At 40.9% G+C, this 15,630-nt stretch overlaps 2 protein-coding genes across 3 annotated transcripts; one reads left to right on the forward strand and one right to left on the reverse strand.

The window, feature by feature from the left end:
* Nucleotides 1-68: 68 nt before the first annotated feature.
* Nucleotides 69-5,029, reverse strand: ttc5 (tetratricopeptide repeat domain 5). 2 transcript variants are annotated; one of them, XM_034901327.1, is made up of 10 exons: nucleotides 4,987-5,029; nucleotides 4,740-4,852; nucleotides 3,356-3,488; nucleotides 3,055-3,266; nucleotides 2,476-2,629; nucleotides 2,271-2,362; nucleotides 1,982-2,185; nucleotides 1,430-1,644; nucleotides 1,150-1,294; nucleotides 69-1,064 (listed from the first exon to the last, which is right to left on the reverse strand). In XM_034901327.1, the coding sequence occupies exons 2-10, from the start codon at nucleotides 4,800-4,802 to the stop codon at nucleotides 945-947; spliced, it is 1,338 nt and encodes a 445-aa protein (XP_034757218.1). In that variant the 5' UTR covers nucleotides 4,803-4,852; nucleotides 4,987-5,029; the 3' UTR covers nucleotides 69-944. The 2 variants fall into 2 exon arrangements, with proteins under 2 accessions (XP_034757218.1, XP_034757219.1); XM_034901328.1 differs by lacking the exon at nucleotides 4,987-5,029 and having other exon boundaries at nucleotides 4,740-4,936.
* Nucleotides 5,030-5,175: 146 nt separating this feature from the next.
* mettl3 (methyltransferase like 3) lies at nucleotides 5,176-10,298 on the forward strand. Its single transcript, XM_034901326.1, has 11 exons — nucleotides 5,176-5,452; nucleotides 6,174-6,361; nucleotides 6,525-6,986; nucleotides 7,129-7,304; nucleotides 8,260-8,473; nucleotides 8,598-8,785; nucleotides 9,172-9,210; nucleotides 9,324-9,432; nucleotides 9,713-9,778; nucleotides 9,894-10,006; nucleotides 10,089-10,298. Exons 1-11 carry the CDS (start codon nucleotides 5,350-5,352, stop codon nucleotides 10,201-10,203), a joined length of 1,773 nt encoding a protein of 590 aa, XP_034757217.1. The 5' UTR covers nucleotides 5,176-5,349; the 3' UTR covers nucleotides 10,204-10,298.
* Nucleotides 10,299-15,630: the final 5,332 nt, after the last annotated feature.

Below are 15,630 nucleotides of genomic sequence, written 5' to 3' on the forward strand. Positions count from 1 at the left end.
CTAAGAAGATTAGGCAGTTGGGATAAAGTGGTTAGTCTAACTCTAACCTAAGCAAAGACAATGGATTATTTTGGTCCAAAAATGCTTGACATTTATAGTGAACAAAAACCAATAATACATTTTTCCTTTACGGATACAGTACACGTTAACTGAATGAATAACAGTAGGTGGTCTGTCATGCAAACTGTGAGGAATTTGGGCAATCTGGGTTAAACCTGAGCAATTGGCTGGTTGTTGATTGGAAGTAAAAGCCCCCCCCCCCGAGGTCTAGACCTGGATAACAAACAACTGAAGCAGCTAGTAAAGTGGTCAACCCAGACCGCAAGAATGTTTTTCGTACGGTTTTTAACTATTTAATGAGTAATGACACCTCTGATCAGTAGGCACCTTTCACAGAAGACATTTCACAGTAGGAAAATCACAGGTGTAAATACTAATAATCTGCTTCAGTTTCAGTGTCCTGATGTTTTGTATGCTGGCTCACTGTTTGTCATTGACTTACTGGGACAGTTGAATAGAACAGATCCATCATTAATGCCATTAGTAATACCTGTGCTTTTCCTTTTATAATAAGTCAAAATGTCTGGTATGAAAAAGGAATTACACTTTTGTACATTTCAAAGCAGTTTTAAGATACCACGCAAACAATATGTTTAACATAAAATAATTTTTTCTGGGTAAACTTAAGTCACAATTAAATCGGACATTACATTGCCATCATCACAGGTTCATTAATGTACAAAAAGAACTGTGTTGTCTCCACAACAAAACAAAAGAAATATAAATATAAACAAAATTGTTTAACAAAGTAACAGGGTAACTTCTATTTACAAACACAAAACAGGCACTAACTTTGGGAACTTCAACTTCCATAATTATCCAAACTCTTCCTTAAAATCCAGAAAAAATGGTCCTCTTAATGTATTTCCTCTTGCTTGTTCAGCTCATTCGCTCTGCGGCTTGTAGCTGACTGAGGCAGCAATCTGACTTTGGGCGTTTTGCTTCTTGCCGTTGACAATGAGGAGCAGAGGAGAGTCCACTCGTATACTTCTGAAATCAAACACCTGCCAGACAGAGGAAATGTGAAAATCAGAAAATGTAGAGAACCATAATTCTATACATTTTGATCCGCACACACTAAACACTGACCTTGTCTTTATGTGTTATACTGTGTCGTTTGACCTGAGGTTCAGGAATGACTACAGTGTCTCCTATCAGGACGCCCCAGCTATCCGCTGTGTTGTAAACCATCACCACTATACATGACTCCTCGCTGTCTACCATGCCAAACGTACTGGAGGGGGGAAAAAGTGCAAGATTTTACACAATCACAACAAAAATAATTTTTTTCCTGCTCTATCACACAGAGACTGTACCAAAAAGCATGTAGACAATGTGAGCTATTAATGATAAAATAAGCTGCACTCACAAAGCCATGCGACCCTCAGAGGCCAGACTGAACACCACCTTGCCCAGGGCGGCAACCCCAGCGTTGTGACCGTGTGTGAGGGAGGAAAGAGTTCGAGGCTCCATGCTGCCGACACGGCCTGTTGGGGAACGAAACTGCGGGGAGGAGCAGGGACCCAACGCTGACGTGTTGAGGTTAGAGAGCATCGTCCTCAACCTACGTGCCTTCACCTTCCCCTGAAGAGAAGGAAAGACTGAAGGTTAGGAAAACAAAAGCTACGGCTGTGCTTTGCTGCCAACTTGTTGTGAACAATGACATATTTGTCATCTTGATGACAATATTTATGTCAACATAAGACAAAAATAAAAAGAAGTGATGCCAAAAGTGCAATACACACACCTTTTAGGATAATTTATCTCACACACGTTTAGGTGTTATACAGGGGCTTGCATTAGTTTTCACACCCATGCTAAAGTTGAATAAAAAACCTCTTTTGGATTTGATTTTAATGCCTTAATTAAAAAAAGAAGGAAAAATCCAACCACCAATTTTCTTGTGCTCTGCACTCCATACCTTGTTCTGTATGAGTTCTGTGACCTTCCCCAGGTACTCCAGCAGCTGCTTCTCTCTCTCTGGCGGCTCCTCCCACGCCGGGTCGAGTGCAGCCGCTCGGCTGTAGCCAGCAAGAGCAGACCCGTACATTTCCTCATACTGGAAAAGAGTGGCTCGGTTGAAATGCAGCTCCGGGTAACAAGACGCGGCTCTGTCCACTTTTTCCTACATATGAGAAAGAAAGGTGTAAAATATTAGGATAATTAGTGCTGATAGATTTTAACCAACTTGTTCAATGCTCAGTACTCACAGATTGTGCATAGGCAGTTAGCGCCTGTTGAGACAATTGTGGATTCTGTCCACAGGTGAAAAACAGGGACACATAAGCATTTCCCAGGATGTCTGTAAAAACATGAAATACAATTTTAGGACAGCACATCATTTGTACAATCCCCTTAATAACTTTCATTTAACACTTCTCCTCTACTGACTAAGTACCCATGCCCTCTACTCACACCAAGATGTCCCGTCGGTGACGTCCAGCTGGACAGCTTGTCGGGCCATGTCCACACTCTCCATCACCTGCTTGCCATGATGTACGTTGCTGTTCGCCGGCGGCAGCTGTCTCAGCACCATAGACAGGTTGCGTAGAGACACTTTGTTCTTGCTCTACAGATGTAAAAGGGAAAGCGCAAGACAATCAACCTGAGTTGATAAGTGGAATCTAGCATGGATGCATTCGTGATTATAATCTCAGCTCACAATGATCACAAAAAAGAATAATCGAGAAAAAAAGGGGATTATTGCAGGGATTATTGCAGAAACAACCTGTAAATCACATCAGTTACGTGACAGTTTCTCTTAACATAAAGTGCCAGAAATGTTAACATACAGGTTGCATTTTTAATCCTTTTAAAACAAATAATGCCAAACTTTCTAACTGAAGCACACTGTCACAAAATGTGTTACAGCATATTGACTTATGTGGTACTTTAATTACGGCGCTTATGTGGAAAGCCAAGAGGACAGGATAGAAAATAATTTTCAACTGAGTTTAAAATATCTATCCCTCTCTCTTTCTGTCCTTAATGTACCTGCTGCAAGGCTCCAGTGAAGCAGTTCTTGGCACCGGTCAGGTCTCCTTTTTTCCAGTACTGCTCCCCCAATGTGTTCCAGCCCTCGACCAAGCCAGGCTCCAGCTTTACGGCCCGGGAAAGGCACTCTTCTGCTACGGTGCTGAAGTCTGGAGCCACGTTTAGACACCTGCCCTTCTGCAGCAGAAACTCTGCTTTGTGTTTAAAACTATCTGTGGTTAATTGAAGAAAAAAAAACCCGTTAGTATATATTCTGCAAATGAAAGACTGAAGAGCTGTTGTGTAATTGTTGCACTCTCACCTTCTTTCTCCTCTAGTCTCTTCAGGGTCTTTTCGCTCTCCTGTGCGACATCACTTTGTTTCCTCCCAGCTTCCTCCACACTGTGAGTCTCAAAATAGCAGTCTCTGAAATTATACAGTTCATCCACGAGCTCCTGTGATGGGAGGGTAGAGGGGGGGATTAAAGAAAAACAATATTGTGAACTCATAACAATAGTTAAAAATAGACTAAAAGGCACAGTTCTCACAGCTAAATCTGCCTGTCGTGCAATACTGACTTGGTGAAAAAACTGTGACGAGCATTGTACATGTACATAATAGAATACTGCAATTGTATGACACCCACATTGTGATCTAGTAGCAAGTAGAGTAATATAACTGTCAAATCTGAAATAGTAAAATTATTGTATGGTTGTTTTTAGTTTGGTTTGTTGACAACTTTTGTATGTATAATACAGTCAATTTAATCACCAATTCAATATGAGAGCAAGCATCATTAAATTCAACATGTTTTTTATATATATATATATATATATATATATATATATATATATATATATATATATATATATATATATATATATATATATATATTTATATATATTATTAGTATTGTTTTACCAAAAACCAGCTATACAAATTGGGAGAATGATGAGGAGTTGCCATTAACATGAGGGTCTGATGAAAGAAGCCATAGAGCTTCATTGTGGGAATTGTAGGATCCTGTATTTTAGGTGCTAGACCCATGTTGGGTCTAAAAGTCATGATATCTTAGCCTTGGCCCAGCTTTATTTTGTGCAATACTAAAAAACTCAAATCAGTAACAGAATAAAACTACCAATTACAAAACAGAAAATACAAATGTATTTTAGTGATAGGTATTTCTAAAAAATTTAAATAAATAAAGCAGCAATTTATGCACCTGCATTTGTGCTACTGATGTTTAAAACTATTAATGTAAGATTATTGATTGATGGTGATTTACGTATGAAACGTACTAAATTAAGAACCAACCAGTGCATCTCTAGTGTCCATCCTTGGTCCATTTAGCCAGGAACACAGAGAATATGATGACTCAGCAAGAAGCGGATAAAAGCTAAGCATGCATTTAAAAAGTCATAAAGCTGACGGGTTAATTGGATAATTGTCGACCTATTCAATCTCATGGAAAGAGGACTATAGCACTCACAAACCTAACAGTACAGAAATGAAGGCTAAATGGTAATTAGGGTTTGTTAGCATGATAGTTGCAGCCAGTTGTTATAGTAACGAGTCGTTATGAAGATGTCCAGCGAGTAAATATAGAGACAACACAAGACACTGACCTCATGAGAAGTCAACAAAACACTAATGATGTGACATTTGGTGTATTTCAATATCCGTGTGATATAATTAAGAACAAATACCTTCAGAATTTGCAGTTCGTTTTTCTCTCTCGCAGGCTCACCACTCTTCTCGTCTTCCGCCATCTTTACGTTAGCTCACAGCAGCAACAGCCTAGTACCGGAAGGAGCGGCCACTGCAGTGGAGAAAAATGCACTAAGTTACAAGACAAGTATGAAATCTAAGTTTATAATGTTACTACGATGACGGAGAACACGTCTTTACTACAACAGCACGAATGCATTGAATTTTAGAAGGGACAAAACTGACTTTTAATTTCAGAGACGCCGGAAGTTGGAGTGGTCCGTAGCCAAGAGGAATCCGACAAAGAACCACTTCACAAGTTAACAGATATTTTTTTATTGACTCCTTTTTCTTTGCTAAAATACAGCTGTTAGTACAGGCCGATTAATGCATGATTATTTATTTTAGATCATGCAGCCAACCACCACAATTGTCCTTCATCACCAGTCAGCCGGAACGTTTCTCACGCAAGTTGCTTGTCCGACACTTTTTCGCCTTGGACCATGCACTTTTCGCTCCAAACAAGGCTGGCGGTGTTCAACTTTTGTCAATGAACTGTTCAGCGTAACCGGTTTCGGTATTGGTTAATGCTGTTGAATCCAATTCGTCATGTCGGACACGTGGAGCAACATTCAGGCGCACAAGAAGCAGCTGGACTCTCTGCGGGAGAGGCTGCAGCGGCGGCGGAAAGACCCAGCACAACCGTCCTCTGGTAGTAGGCCTAACAATACATGCAGACCAGAGAGCAGCTACCAGTAGGGCAGCAAATAACGATTGCGCCGTTAAATAACCAATAGAACGTTTACCCGATTAATCAGTAATCTATAATTGTAAAGTATGAAGGCAGTTGCCTATGCGTTGTTACCCAAGGCCACTGTGATGTCTTGAAATTGCCTAGTTTTACTAGCAAATATTGGAAATGTTTACTCAACACATAGAGCTGTACTTTTATCTTACAGAACTTTTTTGCCAACTAGCTAAACGATTACGGCCATTGGCTTATAGCGCAGTTATACAAATCTGGTCAATAAGTGAATCATTTTTCTCAAGTTGAATAGTTATTATTTGTAGGGATAGGGCTGTAACTTATTATTGTCATTATCAATTCAACGGATGATTGTGTTCTTGATTTATTGAGTAATTGTTTGGTCTGTAAAACGTCAATAAATGGTCCCATGCCCATCATGATTTCCCACAGCCGCAGATGGCATCGTCAAATAACTTAGTGTTTAACTAACAGTCCAAAACACAAAGCTATTCAATTTACTATTATAGAAGACTTAGTAAAACAATGCATGTTCATTTGGTAAAACATTTGAGAAGCTGGGACCAGTAATCTTTGGCAATTTTGGGTAAGAAATTTAAAAACAATCAGTTGTCAAGAAAAGCTTTTACCAAACGATGGCGTTAACCTGTTGTCTCCTCTCGGTCAGATGGCGGAGGCAGTGCAGAGGGTTCTACAGCCAGGAGTGACAGCCCGGCTCCGTCAGCTCCGCTCCCCCCTCAGGAGGAGACGGAAAAACCGCCAGATCCCGAACTAGAGAAGAGGCTGCTGGGATATCTCTCTGATCTGAGTCTTTCAATGCCAACGGACTCCCTTACCATCACAAGTGAACTCAGTGTGAGTCATTGTCTCTAAGCACAGAATTGACAAAGAGTACACAAGTTTTATAAAGGAAAGTAAAAATATGTGGAGCTTGGCCGTAGCGTAATTAAATACAAAAATAGATAAAAACAAATTTCTATTTTTAATTTAATTTTTCTTCCATTTGATTCTCACTCAGTCTGAGACAGCTGTCAGTCATGGATGCATCCAGAGTCTCCTGCTAAAATTCTCTGCTCAGGAACTCATCGAGGTCCGGCAACCCACCTCAGCCTCTTCTTCTTCTTCTTCTACTACTTCCTCCCCCTCGATCGTGATAGCAGTGGACCACACAAAACTATGGGCCATGATTGGTTCTGTGGCTGGAGCCCAACGGGCTGGAGTCAAGAGAAAAGCAGAAGATCAAACCCACCACAAAAGAGCTCCGGGCTTCTCACCCTCACTTCAGAGCCCGGCTTCTCCTCCGCACTCTTCCTTCAGCTCTGTGACACCGGCTTCCTCCTCACAGCTAGCAGGGCCTTCAGCATCAGGGAGCGGGGCTGAGAAGAAGGGAAAGAGCAGTAAAAGCCAGTCGTCCCACTTGGACATGGAGATAGAGAGCCTCCTGAACCAGCAGTCCACTAAAGAGCAGCAGAGCAAGAAGGTAGGAAGTATGAGGATACCGACCAATATGTCATCTTGTCTGTTGCTCCACCCAGAATTAGGGACCAGTTACACGAAAGCAAATCAGGCTAGTTTGGCGGTGTGATTACTGATATGGTATGTATCATGTTATTTATGTCCAGGTGAGTAGAGAGATTCTGGAGCTGCTTAATGCCAGCACAGCTAAGGAGCAGTCCATCGTGGAAAAGTTCCGGTCTCGCGGCCGAGCTCAGGTCCAAGAGTTCTGCGACCACGGGACCAAAGAGGAGTGTGTACGCTCTGGGGACACACCGCTGCCGTGCACCAAGTTACACTTCCGGTCAGTGTTCCTCACCATACTGTTTTTTTGTGTTTTATGTCACCCCACATGATCACCAAAGTCTTTTAGTCACTCCACATTTTAAACAGATTTTTAATAAATTCAGATAAATGACCATATCCGTTGCAGTTCAGTGTTTTAAATCCACTGGTGGCTGTGGCGTGAGGGCCCTGACTATAAACTGCAGTGCTACCAGTTCATGTTCACGTCATCTGTCTTTCCTCTCTCTTCATGTCATCTCTTATCTATCAACCAAAAAATAAAGGCATACAATTTCTGTAAAAAATATATTTCAAAAAGAGAAATACTCCCATGGGTCTGAAGAGGTCACTATAATCAAGGTTAAAATACCACTACTATCAAAAACACCACATCATGAAAATGTTCAGGCAAAACACCAACTTGCGCATCATTTTATTCTAATGGAAAAAGATGAAAGCATCTTTTTAGTTGTTTTAATTTTTAAAGAAATGATTTTCATTATAAAAAGAGGTGTACGGTAGGGGTCCGAGAACCACCAAAGAAATCTCAAAGTAAATTAGATGAATAATTAGTGAAAAAGCTGAATCTGCTACAAACACTATACAGTTTTCTATAACTTTTCATAACTAATGTTTCCTTGTGAAATGTTGTATAAGTCTATCCCTTGAGGCAAATTTTTGAAATTAAAGACTGGAAAGTAATGAAACTATTTAAGGTATCACAAGTAGACTTGGTTTTAAGGGGGCACAATTAAAATAACATGAACACTTGTCTAAGGATACAGGGTGCATATTTCTGATTTAATAAACTTGACTGACAGGGTAAATGGGTGTCTTTGCGTTCCTGTATTTTTACTTTTGTGCTCAAGAAGACGTTTGTGGTTTAATTTGTGGGGTTTGTTTAAACCTTAAGTTATTCAGACATTGTTTACGCAGGTGGTTTACTTTTGGAATTTTATTTTTTTCTCATTTAGTCGCATCATTAACAAGCACACGGACGAGAGCCTCGGTGACTGCTCCTTCCTTAACACGTGTTTCCACATGGACACCTGCAAATACGTCCACTATGAGATCGACAGCCCTCCAGAGGCCGAGGGGGGCCTGCTGGGGCCCCAGGCTGGGACCACAGAGCTCGGCCTCTGTGCGGGGGACGCGGACAGCAACGTGGGCAAATTGTTCCCCTCGCAGGTGAGGCTGAGAGAGCAGTGGTGAGGAAAGAAGATGAAGTCTTACCAGCGGCAGGCCGATAGATGCTGTACATTTTGTGGTGGGTTATGACATTTACAGAGCTTGGGTTTTTTTTTTTTTGCAGTGGATATGCTGCGATATCCGCTACTTGGATGTGTCGATCCTCGGTAAGTTTGCTGTGGTGATGGCCGACCCTCCGTGGGACATCCACATGGAGCTACCCTATGGTACACTGACTGACGACGAGATGAGAAAACTCAACATCCCCATCCTGCAAGACGACGGCTTCCTCTTCCTCTGGGTCACTGGAAGGTAACTTACCTGGGTGCTTGAGATTCCTTGTCTCTGATTTTTGTTTTTACTGCGTAAAACCTTAACAAAACCTTTTCTTCAGCTGGAGCTTTTACCCCTGCAACCAAAGATCTACACTTGAATACATTCTGTGTACACTATTTGTTTCCTGTTTTCTGTACAGTATTCTTCTTTGTTTTGAAGTTGTAGCCTGACAGTTTGCCCCTCGAAAAGCTCAATCTTTCTCAGCTAAATCAAGTATCATATTTAACAATACCTAGCCGACAAACATTTTAATACAGGTTGAACTGGCATGGTCTATTACGAGAAGGCAGGGTCCTAGTTCTGCACATCCAGATAGAGTTGTCTGCTCAAACTTATCATGTCGCCAACTTCTCTTCTTACAGGGCTATGGAGTTGGGCAGAGAGTGTCTCAGTCTTTGGGGGTAAGTCTTTTCTTCTGCGCATGCACTACCATTAAGTCATCACTTTGGTAGGACACCATGCAATTTGTTATATATATGCTGCTTTTTTTATGTGTGTATTTATTATCTTCTAGCTATGATCGAGTTGATGAAATAATTTGGGTGAAAACAAACCAGCTTCAAAGAATCATCCGCACAGGAAGGACAGGCCATTGGCTGAACCATGGGAAGGAGCACTGTCTGGTACGTTTTTCCTCTTGTGAGTCTTCTCACTGTGTAATATAGATCTCTCTTTCTCTCTCTCTCTCTCTCCTGCATGTAACTGCTAATCTCAAAGCTTGACGAATCTTACCTCCAGGAGTTTTTTTTTTTTTTTAATGTTCATTCTTGGTAGTTAGAGAGGCCACCACATAGCTGGAAGTTATTTTGAAGCAAGATGCTGAGCTGCTACAGGCTCCTTTTTTTTTTTAAAATGTGCCTCCACAGGTGTGTCTGATAAAACGTTTCTCTTGTTTGTCTTCAGGTGGGTGTAAAGGGCAACCCTCAGGGATTCAACCGAGGTTTGGACTGCGACGTCATTGTCGCCGAGGTAAATGATTATATCTTCTGTCCTACTTAATGTATTTGATTTCTACAGCCTGAAACAGTTGCTTCAGATATGATACAGATTTCATCTTCATTGCATTCCTAACGCTCTCTTCCAGGTCCGCTCCACTAGTCACAAACCAGATGAGATCTACGGCATGATAGAGAGACTCTCGCCTGGCACCAGGAAAATTGAGCTTTTCGGTCGACCCCACAACGTCCAGCCCAACTGGTAACACACCATCACGCTTTCATTTAAAGGCCTAGTTACTGCTTTACTACTACTGATTGACCTTTTTCTCCTCCACTTCTAGGGTAACTCTAGGAAACCAGCTTGATGGCATTCATCTCTTGGATCCTGATGTTGTGTCTCGATTTAAAAATCGTTATCCAGACGGCGTCATCTCTAAACCCAAAAACATGCAGTGATGACGCATGTGGTCGCAGGTTTGGAAGAAGTTTATCATTAGTCCATTTTTTTTAAACATCCGTGAGCAACTATCTAATAAATGTTGTCCACAAGATACATTGTCTCTGTCTTAACTGTGTAGTTAAGAAAATTATACATACCATGTGAAGAAATAATGTTACTCATTCATCATAATCATTTAATTCTGCAAAGCTTCATCCACCATAAAAAAACAAGACATTTTGAATGTACCTTTTTTAGTTGTTAGTAAAGAATAAAGATACTTTTGATGTACTGTAGACATGAATAACAGATTTTTGCATCAGTAAATGGTTACTGTGGTTAAATGGCGAAAAAAGGTTTTCAGAGTTATATAATCATTATACACTAATTGATACATACTTATCAGCTCATCGTAGGCAAATACAGTATCCTGTTCATCCTTAGTCATAGTGCGTAGTTTGTTTCCCCCATGAGGAATTCTAAGTAATAACAAAACTGTTGGCGCGTCCACATGATACAAGCCTTCCATAATGGCGCACCTCCACCTTTCCGCCACCCAGTTGCTGGTAGCCAAGGAGGACATGAAGGATTAGAAAACATGGACTCTTCAGTAAAAGGTAATTATCTTCACTCGATTTTCTGCGTGCGAAACTCGCCGCATGACCCAATCTTCTGAACATAGCCATACTGAGAAATACAGAGTTATGTGGAGGATAATTCTTGTTTAGCTTTGTATCAACTCATTTGGCAATGGCTTGAATGAAATGGACGTTCATCGATATATAAAAAGTTTCGCACCAGAGCTTTAAAGTCGTTAGCGGAGGTTTGTTAAAAACAAAATTATAAAATGCAGTAAAGGGGGTTTTAATAAAGAAATCAGCCAGAAGAAGCTGAAGCCAAACATGACTCACATTACATATTTAGTAGAAATGTTTTGCTGAGCAGGTCAGTTTGCTTTATGCTTTCTCAAGAGTAACTAGATACAAAAAAACAGCTGCTGAGCATCTACCTCTGTTTTGTCGTGTTTCATTGTTTTGTCAGAGCAGGATTAGAAAGCAAACCTTGTTTAGAAGAACTGTCACCAGTACGTTTAGAGATAGGATCTCATCCATCATGATGGGGGACTACTAATGATTAGGTTAAGATAGAGATGTTCATCATACTCATCCTGCTTTATGAAACAATCCCTTAGCTTAACAGCAAAGTCAAAAATCTGCAGTTTTTTGTTTTTTTAACAAAGGGAATCATAAAATGTTTTTTAGAAAAGCGTAAAAAAAGTAATGCACTTTCGGTTGTGGGTGCTGTAAACATGTCTCTTATGTTGTCTTCTCTCATCAGTGTTGTGTCCTGTTGGGCATTGGGTCCACTCTGTTTAGAGTTTAGTCTTATGAAATCTTAATGCACAGAGATTGAAAACCAAGTCTGTCTCAGTCTTATTTCCCCCTCCTCTTGGTGAATCGGATTAATCATCGAGAGCTCTTTGTGGGCAGTGAGTGAGCAAGGACGGGTTATATTGCACAACTACTGGTGATCAAATCTAAAAGGGGACGATTGATGCACTTGCTTAGCTATCAGGCTCTCACATCTGCACCACAGGGTCCAAGCATGAATGGGCCAGGAAAAACCTAAATACAGGAGTCTATTTATCTCTTCTGCAGCACTCCGTCCTCCTCAGTAAGTGGTGTCCACTGCGTTGATGTTGCTGTCCAGCTGGTGTCTAAAAGACAGCCTGGCCTTGGTGGAGAAATATATCTGCGAGCCGCGACTCAGGTTTCCGGCTCCTTCGCTGTCGCTCCCACAGGATGTCGTGGAGCACAGACGGGGCTTCATCTCCTCAATGGGAACTGAGGGGTGGAAGGTACAGAAAGGGTAGATTCAGACTTTCTCAGTGCCCACCATCATGAAATAGCTGTTTATTTGGTCTTAAGTTTGACTTTCTTACTGTGTAGCTGCTCCCCGCCTGCCGGTGGGGGGCACTGCCTGCTCTTGCAGCGTTCTTTACAGCGTCTGTAGAAAGGAAAACACTGCAGCATCTTCACACCCATGACAGGGCTGCCTGCAGAGAGGGGAGTGAACAGAGATAAATATAAGAGGAAAATATCGACAAAAACAACTGCATGCACAAAGCCACACTAAACTGCAACAGTAAGACTATGCCTAAAATATAAAGTAAAATGTACGCTTAACATACTTAGAAAATGAAAAGGTATGTTAATAAAATTTGGCCAGGATGCTGCCTGACAATGACCGTATGTCTGAGTGCCTGCTGACCGCCCAACACCAGTTCACAGTTTAATGGAATTATGATCCTGCTCTTCAACGCCATGATATCGTAATGTAAATTGACAAAATTGTTGAATCCCAGCCAATCAGTCAGTATTTACAGTGCAAGCATCGTCCTCAATGCCGCCTCATCGTGTAAAGGGGTGTTAATGGGCTACGGCAGTCACGGGAGTTATCACGCCCTGTCCTGACAACCAAACGGACTGCATGGAGGTTGTCTGATGTATACAAGTTATGACGAACGGGCAGACAGGTGCATGTCTCCACCGAGGTGGAAGCTCTTGTTTTCATTTGAAGAACTCGAATTGAGTTTTCTCTCATTCAGCAACTGTGTCTGATTTACTCAGCAACAAGTCAATCAAATTCATAACTTCCTCGAGAATTGTCCCTCTCTTTGTGACTGATAAGATAAAGCCAGAGTCACACGCCAGCACTGAGCTGTATTTACTTAGACTGAGTGAAAAAAAAAAAAGGGTATTTACTTTAGTCTAATCGGATTAAGAAATAGGTCGGGTGAAATGGAGCAGAGAGAGGTGATGGATTGCGACAGTTTCTATTGTAATTGTGTGGGGTAAAAGAAGAGTGAGCTTAATAATAGCTTTCATGTTTCTGCTGCAAAAAACCTAAACGTTTATGTATAGCTTTTCACAATTAGCCGACAGAGTTGCAAGATGACCACAAAGAGATACATAATGACTTGAAGCAACCACAAAGAAACAATAAAAAGGACCACAAAGAGAGACAGTATCTGAAACTAACTGCCTATTTCAGTCTGAATGAGAAAACCCATTAGTGTGATAAAGCACTAAGCCCCATATCTAATGACAAACGGTAAACTGTGACTGCAACATGCAGGAGAACTGTGTTTGGCTGGCATCTTTTTCCTTTTTTTTCAATGTTTACTGCTGATTCCTCATGCTGCTTGACTCAGTGTGGCAGATTCATGGAGACGTGACAGCTCACACATACGCACTGATTCAAAGAGGTGCTGTAGCACATTGCAGACAAGCCACAGGGGAGGCGTGTGTCAGCCAAGGAAAAAACTCTGTATCTTCAGTCTCTCTTTGGATAAATTCACACAGAAAAGGCTATTTTTCCCTCCTATTTCTTAACCATCTAATGCACCCCTCTTCTCATTTTCATGCAGGTTTAACTGTAAAATCCTATCTCATTTACAGACAGGGAATCCATTTGGATTGGTCATTTTAGAGGATCTGCCTGTGAAATGAGAATACACAGTATAGCACACATTGTCAAGGAACGTGAATGGGCACTATTGACTGTTTAGCCCAACTTAGTTTCATTCTACAATAAATTCATTGTGTATTAATAATTTCGCAATCGTACACATTTTCCTCACAGAAACGTGTGCAAAGCAGTGCCACAAACACACACAATTTTAAGGCCCTGGTCAGGGAGGAGTTTTGGCTATGATTGGCAGTGGGGGTCTGGCAGCACACAGCAGTCTGGGAGCCTTAAGAAAAACAACCTCAGATGGCAAACACACTCATACTCTGAAAGCACAGAGACAGTACCCACATTGACCAAAGAAGAGGGGGAGATAGGGAAAGGCAGAGGAAGTAGAAGAAATACATATGAGGTATGGAATGAATGAAGATCTCTTAAATGAGAAAAGAAGTGGAAGAAGTGACCTCTGTTTTTCTCTGAGCGGTTAGCTGCTGTGAGCAACGTTCAGCACCTGAATAATGCGGTTTGACTTGCTCAACCAGTGAGGGCGCACTGATGGAGCTGTGAATTGCGCAATACTTCCAGGAAAATATTAGCAAGTGGCTTTTGGCTTGACATTTTCATAATTCTGAGTACATGTTTGTGCTTGTGTGCATGTACATAAACATCTGTGGGAGTTAAGCCTCTGTAACAGGTTTGATGAGTGGGATTCTTATTCTTCCTATTCTCCATTTCTAAAAATCAGTCAAACTTTTCTCTCTGCAAACCACCTTACAACCCCCAATCTGCTTTGTAAATAATATTAAAGCGAGCAGCAGAGTACATATGCCTATAGTGATGTGATCACAATCTTCCCACTGAGCTCCCCTTCCTCCGGTCGGTCCTCAAGGTTTTATGAGAAGAAAAAAAAAAAAAACGTCTTGTGTCACTGCCCACAACACAAAGTCTCACACAGGCCCGCCAGGCTGGATGACGCAAACACTAATCTCTGCATTGATACCTGCATAAATGTGTGTGTGTGTGTGTGTGTGTGTGTGTGTGTGTGTGTGTGTGTGTGTGTGTGTGTGTGTGTGTGTGTGTGTGTGTGTGTGTGTGTGTGTGTGTGTGTGATAAGGAATCTTTTTAAGGTGTTTCTATAGCGCTCTCACACAGCAGACAGATCCAAAAATGTAAAAATATTACTCAACTACTGTGCTTACTGTACATACACTTATATGGCATGAACTGCAGTTCAGAGGCAAATCTTGTTTGTTTTACTATCTGATAAGGGATTTTACAAACATAGTAGTTAAAATTAGCTTCACCTTGACCTACTATTGTACATAATTAAATATTTGTCTGAACAACAATCTTAAAGGGATCATTGTGCAAAATAAGACATTTTGGTGCTAAAAGTACAATTACTGATAATACTTTGGTACTTTGTAGGACCTTTAGGGACTGTATCAAAATTTGGATGCTGAGAGAGGCTGAACCTTATTTTTCACTTTGTATGCTCCACTTGCTGCAACACTGTCCCTTACAAAATGTAAAAGAAAATAAAAAAAATAACCCATAATGTTTAATTGGTATAACTTATTAATCATGTATCTCAATCTAAACCTTAGTTTCTTAATACAATCTGTGTAAATGTGTGCAACCATTGTACACATTAATAAAACCCTAAATCAGATACAGAACTGTTGTCCTCCATAAAATTGTCTTTTTCATGTAATTATTAACTACATTGCAGGAAGGAAGGCTCAAATAGCATGACAAATATAAAAAGACCCTCGTCTACTCCTCCCTAAAAAGCCAGACTATCCTAATTTTAGTAAAAAGAAAAATAATAGCCTCCTTCTTATCTGACCCCCTCTAATAATTTTGGTACAGTCCCTAACCTGCAGTTGAGTATTTATACACTGGGGTTTATAAGAAACTTCTTATTTGCCCCCTAGTTTTGTCATGTTTAGCTAACCAATACACATTAAGTT

The sequence above is a fragment of the Etheostoma cragini genome, chromosome 19 (genome assembly GCF_013103735.1).
Source record: "Etheostoma cragini isolate CJK2018 chromosome 19, CSU_Ecrag_1.0, whole genome shotgun sequence".
In the NCBI taxonomy this organism is placed as follows: Eukaryota; Metazoa; Chordata; class Actinopteri; order Perciformes; family Percidae; genus Etheostoma; species Etheostoma cragini.